Consider the following 9,365-nt stretch of genomic DNA (forward strand, 5'->3'; position numbering starts at 1 on the left):
ATTTTCCCCATCCCTTGCCTTCCTTTGTAGTTGTAACTTCACGGAAAGTGGCTCTTGCAAGGTTTTTTCATCGTGCACTGTGCTTATTGAGTGTACTATAGCTCTGCTTTTCGCGGGTAGCAAAGAAAAAAAAAAAAAGAACACCACTAATGATAAAAGTGACCACGTCGAACATTGTTACTGACCCTTCTCTGAGATGAAGAAAAAAGAAAATAAAAAGTTTGATGTATGGTTAGTTCATACCACTGTTACCAACCTCAAGAAGAATCTGCAACGATTTCCACTCTCTATACATTCAACAATTTGGTTCGGTTCCTTTTCTTCTTTCATCTGCGCTGTGCACATCATCATCATCGTCATCAGCACGTTCACTGCAAAAGCAAAGCATCTTTGATATTCCCGCAAAAGCCTGTGCAAATGCGTTCTGTTGATTTCATCCAGTGAGCAGTACTCACTCACTCTCGGCTTTCGAGGCTTCATTGGATCTATCAGACCAAGGAAGCCTCCAAGGCTGAGCACTTTGTTTTGAAACTTCATTTTCCTTTCTTTGCAGCTGTTCTTTTTTTTTTTTTTTATCTCCGAAGGTTTGCCATCGCAGTGTCGCCATGAAGCACTCGAAGAGTGCTACAAAAGAATGTAAACAATCCAACACAAACGGCGGCCGGTTTCGTCAAGCAGGCGACGTAACAAGCAACACAAACTTGGCGGCAGGCCTCAGCAAATTTCCAGATGAATATATTTCTATTTTTTTCTCAGCATAGGTGTGATTGACAGCTCCATAGGCGTCCAGTTTTCCTTGATGGCCAAGAAATCAAACTTCTGAGTGCCTTTCTGCAAAGGCAAAGAGAGATCCGAGGAAAATAACGAATTGACGCAATATATTTGCAGTTCCACCGAGTTGCTCGACCTTCCTACAGACTGTCTGCTCCGAACCATAAAACGGCGACGACAGATGTTATCTACACATCTCAAACTCCTTATATGCCGGTTTGAGCAAACAAAAATATATCCTCGAAGAGGTGCTCAAAAATAAAAAAGAAAAGAAAATGGCGTCGAATCGAAGCAGCCCGGAAGAATCTTGGCACGTCCTATATACATCGTTGTGGTGTATATGAGCAGCGTATATAAGCTGATCGAAACGGCTTACTGAAGCCAGCCTTAAAGGTCACGTCTAGGCCTAACGAAAAAACCAGTCCGCTGGGCATTCACAATACACAGTTTTTAAACTTTCTTTTCATTTCCAGAAAATCAGGAGCAGGAGTGAATAATATTAAACCCTCTAAAAAAAAAATACCGGTGGTTCTTCCTCGAACTGGCCACGAAAGGTCAGAAAGGACCCAAGGTCAGAAAAGCGAGTGTTTCGAGCAACACTGCGCAGGAAATGCGCCCTCGACTCGAACGCTGCATGGCATTTGCTGATATCTTTTTGTTCCTTTTTTTTTTCTCCCACTTAATAGGAACCCGCCAGTTTCCAAGATGTACCTTCTGCCATGACCAGAGCGTGGGGCGTCTTGTTGCCTTAGCGACGAGGAAAATACGCTAACTTGAAGTGCACGCTCTAGCATGCCCCATATCCTTCAATGCCCGCAGAACTTTCAGCCACGACTTTTGACCTATATCCCCGGCGACCGACCCGCAGGCGGTGACCTTTTCCCCAAAAATTGCAACACTGCTCGGCGCGCTCTGAGAGCGCTTAGCCTGTCGTTCACTGCGTGGAATAAAATCAGGAATCTTAGAGGACAAAATTTTTGCATAATTGCAGGCGCATCACAGCACGCTTACCTTTGTGTACAAACAACAGCGTGAAGAGAACAACTCCTACGAGGGATACTTGCGTAGTGGTCGCGACGGCCATCGTTGTCGATCACAAGAAAAAAAGTCTGTTTTCGCGAGCAGACGACGGGGCAGCAGTTTCGTGCACACGGTCCTTCAGCGAAGCGCGCGCGCACTCGATGCGTGCACAGAGCAGTACGTAGTTCACGCCGGAGGAGCGTCTATGTACAAGCGCAGAGCGCCGAGGCCTCCTAGGCAGCGGCAGCCGGTCCAAGTCGCGCGAAAACGCCGGGAAGCGCAGACCTTAGCGCGACTCGAAGCCCACGGGCGGGCTGTTGGTTTAACTTGCCGGGAGCACTGCGGTGCAAACGCAGTCAGCGTATGGGGGCAGGCGCGCGCTTTCCTAAACGGAAGAGCGCTCGGCGAGGTCGGACATGGCACACGGTGCGATAGTGGCGGCAGCAGCGGCTTTCTCCGTGGAGTGCGAAGGAGGCAACGCTGTCCTTCGTGACCGCGTGAACTAACGGGACCCGGGACGCTCGCGCTAGGGGTCGATACGGGGCCCGAGTGGCGGCGCCGGCAACGACGCGTCCGGCACTGTGCGCACGCGCGAGCCGGGGCGGGCCTTCCTGCACGGGCCCGGATGTTGATCGATTGATCAGCCGGCAGCAGCGACAGTGGCGGCAGCTCTATCGGAGTTAGCGTGCGGCTGCGGAAGGCGCGCCTTTTACGTGAGGCCGTCGTGCGAGCGCGACGGGAAAGCCAGCTTTCCCGTCAATCGATGAGCATCGCTGTCGACTTCAGCGCTGTACTGGAAAGCGGAGGTTGAATGTCCATAACCATTGGCGTACGTGACCTGCGGTCCGTCGATGTCGTGGTGGTCGTAGCCTCGATGTGTACCCATGGGTCTAACCATTCTTTGGCGCAGCACGTATTGTCAACACTTGATTCAGCAATGAAACCTCTGACGAATTCCAATCGGTGGTCCGGAGCAAGATGTTTTGTTTCACTAGACATAACCGTCGCATCAGGGGGGATTTTGGATCCAGGTCCTGAATTCTGAATGGATTCCAATGATACCGTCCCTAGACTCCCAAGGCATTTTACACTTTCGCGGGCTCGACAGAGCGCTCTCGATCTCCAATTGGAATTCGCCAACGGTTAGAAACGTTAAACTTCTGGCCTAATTTTCGCAGTAATCAACCTTATAGTTTTTTTTTATTTCTAGCAATTATAAATACCTTTTCTTTCTCACATTCATAAAGGTGACCCTCACCACTCTTGCGATGTCCAGTCGAGCCGCTATGAGACGCCTATATAAGTCGCAGGGCATTCTGTTGCTTTCGTGCATGTCCTTGGCATCATGAGCTCTATTTTTTCGACACAGCGTGATGGTGAGTAACTTTTCCGATGCTTGTATATAAGCGCGCAACTACTCACTGCTGCATCTACAGTTTGTACATAAACGTGTTGTTTTATCCCCTGCAGGACCAACTCAATGAACTGCGTATAGTTGCGCAAGCCACATTAGCAACGAGTGGTGCTATCGCTTGCAGCCCAATGTCTGCGTCTATTATCTGTTTCGTTCTCCTACACTCGATCGGAGAACTTGTTACGGACCCGCATTCCGTGTTCGCGATGCAGGCTCGCTGTTTAGGAGGGCAGGGGAGGAGATTTTGGAAATGGGCGTTGCAGGTGTAGCACTATGTGGACAGGCGCTTCAACCTCAAAGCGGGGAGGAACGCGGAGGGTGGAAATCAGGACGAGAAAATAAAGTGCACCACAAGCACTGTCCAATGTGTGCATGGGTGAGTCCATCCTTTCAGCGCTCAGGGCTGCGCTCTCTGAATCCTCCATACAAATGCACGTTGCAAAATTCTTGCGGGCAACCAGACACTGTTGGAGCACGGGGAAGAGGAGCATGGAAAGCTTTATTACAGATCATACCTTTTGTTGCATCCTTAATGCTGTTCCTAAAGTTTCCCTAATAGGTGCGGAAAAGTTGTGGTAATGATTAATGCTATCGTTTGTACCCATTATACCCAATTTAAATGGCCGTCCAACAGGTACAGCCTTCCAGATTCCGCGCGAGCGTCGACGCCTGGCGCTGTTGCGTTGGAAGTGAGCAGAAATCATTGCGAGGATAAGGACATACTCACGATTCCTGTTGCTGAAGTCAGTATCATCGTGTAGGGAGCGCTGTGATTATTTCAAAGTAATATCCTTGGTAATCATTGGCTGCGTAGGAGCTCCAAGAGGAATATTCTTGCACTCGAGGCCCAGGAAGCTGCGGCATTTTTTTATCCCTTGCTGTACAGGGTGGCTGATATCGAAAAACGCACACATTTGCGATGAACACCCTAGCATGCGTGGAAAATTACTTGCAATACTTGCGAAAAACTAATTGCAGAGAACCTTGCACAGCGGCGTAAGGATTTCGTTATAAAGGAGTGATTAGTCATTCATAGCCTTCAACCAAACGCAACCATGCACCTGCGATGCAAAGCTATATTGCTATGGCAGAAACTTTAGGGCCTAAGTAAAATTCGTCCTATCACAGGACTCGAATCCGGGACCTCCACCAATTCGGGGCAGTCGCTCGACCTATTTAACTAAGCAGGAAGGTTAAGCAGATCAGGCGGTGTTGAGAATGCGATTTAACGTAAAGCTCTCGAAGTGGGAATGGTGTTGTTCGAAAGGTTAGCTAGGGGACTGCACCAAGGTGGAGTAGATTTATGATAAGGAAATAATTAACAGTAATTAGGGCAAACGCTCTGGAGGCGCTGCCCACAGGCGCAATCGGAGCCTATCGTCCTGTTCGCAACGTTATACCTGTTTTCTTTACTCCAGAGCCATAACCATCCAGAATATGGAATGCGAAAAAAAAAAGAAGAAGAAGAAAAAAAAACGGTCTCATATCTTGGCCATAAAACTGGCTTCGCAGGGGTTGTTTCAGCTGAGTAACCAAACACACAATGCACTCTCCAGCAGCACGACCCATGCGTATGCTCATTCCCTCTCCCGATTTTCGCTCTGCTTCGCCTAGGCGCCGCTGCACCTGGAAATCGACGCTGGCGCCGATATTAAAATTCCGGAAGGCTGCACATGCTATACGAAAACATAACAATATAGCGGGACGGGAACATAACAGCTTAGGTTACAACCCATGTTATTGTAGTGGCGCTGTTCTCATTTTCTCTTTTCCTCACAAACCGAAGCAGGTAGTCAGATACCCGATACCCGCTATGGTCCCCATAGCGGGTAGCCGACAAATTTTGCCTCATGGTCGAACCACCCATTCGAAAAGCCGATCATACGACTGCGTATACCTATAAGCTCGGTACGTGAGGGGCGGGTGCATTTCCATCGCCTTGTTGGTTATCGTGATTGGTCGACGCGCAAGGTACTAAAATGGCCGTCTTGTCCAGTTTCTTGGTGGGTCAATAGGCCCGTCCGCATAACCGTCTTAGTGTCTTCGGCGTCATCACGTAGTTCGCGGACCAATAAGAGACGTCTTGGCCAATATTCGGGCGCGAATCGCGATCAGCCAATCCAAGGACTCATATTCACATTCAGCTAGCCAGTGTCTTGGCAGTTTGTCAGTGCATACAGTTAATACACGAGCTCTAGAGATAAAGCTACGCACTGAGCCCATGCGTAAAAGAGTTTGGTGTGGCTCATGGCGTTTAACGTCCCAAAGCGACTGAGGCTATGAGGAATGCCTTAAATGGAGGGCTCCGGAAATTACGGCCTCCTGGGGTCCTTCAACCTGTACTGACATCCCACAGTACATGGCCGCCTTGCTTTTCGTCTCCATCGAAAAGCGGCCGCCGCGGCCAGGATTCACATCCCTGCGCACAGCAGTCGAGCGCAGTAACCATTGCACCACCTCGAGCACTGAAGTGGGCAACGCTTGATTGTCACCGTGGTATTACTGTTTGAGGGTTGCCATATGTTGTGGGCGATTCCTCTGCCCGAGGGATGCGCACGACAAATACACAGCGGGCCGTTTAACAAAACATCTTTAATCTCACAGGGGGTCATCCAAGGCGGTGCGCGGTCGTCGTCCAGGAGGGCAGGGGGTCGTCTCCGTGGAGAAGCGCCAGGAGCGAAGCAGCAGGAACGAAGAGCAGGAGCGAAGAGAGGCGAGACGGCGGCGCGTGCCTTCCTTTATAGGGAACCAAAGCTGGAGTTTGCTCCGCGACGCCAGCGCTCGGTTTCCAGCGGAGCGGAGAGGAACTACAAAACCTACGCGCATCCGCGCCCGCGCTGCGCGCGGCTGTCTGCTGAGTCTGCGCAACCCGCTCGCTTGGGAGCGCGTGCTACAGGCAGCCGCACGTGCAAGCGGAGCGGGAGAAGGAGAGTGAGGACGAGGAGGGATGGTCGTGAGTCTGTGCGCGCAAAGCCGGCGCTCTTTGCCAGTGGTGTTTCTTATTTTTGCTTTTTTCTGTGCCCCGGCTCACATAGAGGCTGGCTGGAGGCACGCTTTTTATGGGGGCTTTCGAAAGTGAGAAATTATGATTAATTGATCGCCGCGGACATTGTTTTCAAAGAGCGCTTGTTGGCAGGCTCAGACAAAAAAAAACATGAACGCGAATTCGGTACTCGAAGGCAGAGGCAAGCGACAGGTATTTTGAAGGACTTGAGGCGGCACCTCTTGATGTCTCTTCCATGTTGTTCAGAGAATGAAGGGTCCAGCCTTCTCGTTGAGAATTGATACGCGTGTACACAGCGACGAGTGCTCCGGGCGCTGGTTGGGGAGCTTCCTTTCCATTTGTGACTGCTCGCTTGAAAGGGGCCTATTCAACTCTGGGGACAGACGTGTTAGGCGATGCTGCCAGCGCCGTGGTGCCTGCTTTCGGCGCGTTTAGGACGCGTTCCCTACAAAGGCACAAAGCATGCCGCCTTACCCTTTGGTTCCTGCTGAGAGCGGTCAGGGGGAGTTCGCTGCTGTGGCGCTGCCATCCGAAATCAATCACTTATCTACCTTTAACGATGAGAGGTTTCTTAACGACCTGGATCACTGACGAGAAGCCGAGGCATGCCATTCTTTCGGCAGTTTCCTCTCTCCGTGAGACGAAGAGCGAGGAAATGCCTGACGACTTTTCATGCAGGCAGGGACATCTCTCCAAGTAAACCTTTGTCTTCTTAATTCCACAGCTACGCTGTGCAATCCCTAGTTCAGTTATCTCCTCTAGCGAATGCGCAGTTTTCAGCTCCCGAAGCAGGATCGTGTATGAGGATAGGACGATTAACGTATGTGTTTTCCCTTTATAAGCGCCGAGTGATGGCATTAATGACATATATCTGTTTCTTGAGGCCGACTTGGTTCTGCGATGGCTGCTGCGGCACCGCCAGTTACAAACAGAGGTGCGAGATACGAGCGGTACGAGATACCTAAAAAAAAACGACAACCATCGTTTCAACACGAAAGAGAGAAAAACACTTTCGCGAGTTTTGCGAAAAAGCGTGCCGTCACTTTTTCATTCCAGTTTTTTTTTTTCTTGCCCCCTTTGTTGGAGCGCGACGGCGGCCAGAATGCGGCCGGAGGAGGAGAGAAACAACCGAGCGCGAGCGCGCAAACACGTGCTGGAGAGCAGCGCGGAGCAGACGACAGCATGCTTTTCTATGCGGCGGGGAGCAGACGACGCGGCCGCACTGCGCGTAGGTTTTGACGGGATCTCCATGGAAGGCGCTGACGCACAGAGCGGCGCAGCGCCCCCTGGCACAGGTTTTCTCCCCTATACCCCCTCGCGCGGGACTGGTTATCCCCGTACGAGCGGGGAGAGGGAAGCAGGCAGCGCGCAGGGAGCATTGGGAAGTGGCGCGGCCTTCGAATGCGCGTCGCGCCACGGGCCCTACAGATATGTGGCGCAGGGCACCAGAATGTGTACTCGCTAACTATGGCTGAATAATGGGGTTTCAACCTGGAATCAACGCAGCTCGTGGGAAGAGAGCGAAGTGCAGTGTAGCGGTCGGCTCTGTTAACAATCTGTAAACAACAGAAAAATGTCGTAGCATTACTGATATGCACCGCCGCGGGCCATGCTGTAATCTCACATAGGTGCGTGCTTCTTCTACGTTATTATCTGAAGGCCAGCTCTGCGATTGTCGCGCATTTTGAGTGCATTTTGTTTGTCGAGCACAAACGCATCTCCTATGTTCTCTATTGCCTGAAAGCACAGGGGAAATTTGCTTTGACACAAGATGGGGGGGGGGGGGGCGAACGGAACGGTGACGATGTCCGTAGCAACGGCCTTGCATGGTTATGCTGAATACATGGTCAGCGTTGCATAGATTAAATTTCAAAGGGCGCTCCTTTGTGTTTACTGTTCACATTGTTTGTCCTGTGTTCCTTCAGAAATATCCAAGGCTTTTTGAATCGTCCAGAATGAAGGTGTCGTGTTTTTTGTGCTGCGCGACAAGCTGATTATGAAATTGTTTCCGTGGCATCACATCCAATTATTGTAACAGCTGTTTGCCAGTGTAGATGAGTAGCAGTTAGGTGGGAGCAGAAATGCAAGAAACGAGCCCTTTGGTTACAGCATGCATTGGTGCTGCGAAAAAGTGCTCCAAAACGAAATTTGGTGCTATTGAAAGCACTCATTCACATTTAAAATAGCATAAACGTTCTCCTAGTAGTCCTTATGGTGTGGCTGCTATATAATAGAATGACTGCTCCAAATGCTGTCATCAGATTCGCGTCTTCTGGTGTAGTCGAGGCTGTGGCAATCCCGTAGAGCTGAGCCGCTTTTTCGCTTGTCTCTTATTCTTGTAATCAAAACCCTGTGAATAAACGTGTTCAATTCATTTGGCGTCATTTGCCTTTAGAAATAGTTCAGAGACCAGGAAGTTTTGTTCACAGTCTGTATAGCTCGCGAAAAGTTATCGACGTGGAAGGTAAAGCCTGTAATGAAATTGGCAAATGTTCAATGTGACACGTTCGTTCGCAGGTTGGGCGATATGCCTGGTCGTTTTAGAGCTTTTGCCTTGCCTACGACTCAAGAAGGTGTCGTCGCACACATGAGATCCCAAGCAGCTTTTTGTCGTAAACGACACCTTAATTTAAGTGATTTGGCCTCGCAGTTGCAAGCTGCATGAAACGATGCTTGAAAGCTAAAATACTGAAACAAAACTTTAAGACCGTCTGCTCGCTAACGTGGATCGCAGTCGTATATATATCAACATTTCTGCCCCCCCCCCCCCCCCCAATCAATGTCTTCAAAATTACAATAAGTGTTTTGAAAAAAAAAAAAAAACGTGAAACTCTCGTGTGCCGTGTCGTGCGTGGACAAGCCGCCCGGATTCCATTTCAGTCGGAAGCAAAATTTGTACTGCTAACTAACACTCCCGTGAAGTGCCCCGGTGTTCTGCTGCAAGGCAGCGGCGCACTGGAAGGGAGCATCGGCAAGCGACGTGCTCCAACATGTGTCCCAAACGTCGTGGCGCCAGTTCGTATGCGGCGGAACACAATCGCGTCGCGGAAGATTTGAAGTGGGTGACCAGAGGGCTCGCTGGTTGGACCTCTCTGGCCGCCGAAAAGTGTTGCCCTCGGATTGGACAGATTAAGTGGCAGCGGTTTCCCAGGTTAT

General features: G+C 50.3%; 1 protein-coding gene across 1 annotated transcript in view; it reads right to left on the reverse strand.

The window, feature by feature from the left end:
* LOC146203079 (UPAR/Ly6 domain-containing protein crok-like) overlaps positions 1-2,374 on the reverse strand; it is a 90,470-nt gene extending 88,096 nt beyond the window's left edge. The window contains exon 1 of the mRNA XM_084588503.1: positions 1,783-2,374. Within this exon, the coding sequence (XP_084444629.1) occupies positions 1,783-1,855 (73 nt within the window). The 5' untranslated portion in view covers positions 1,856-2,374. The remainder of the gene's footprint in view (positions 1-1,782) is intronic.
* Positions 2,375-9,365: the final 6,991 nt, after the last annotated feature.

Source organism: Amblyomma maculatum, chromosome 1 (genome assembly GCF_055883805.1).
Source record: "Amblyomma maculatum isolate TAMU_Amacu chromosome 1, ASM5588380v1, whole genome shotgun sequence".
Taxonomy (NCBI): Eukaryota; Metazoa; Arthropoda; class Arachnida; order Ixodida; family Ixodidae; genus Amblyomma; species Amblyomma maculatum.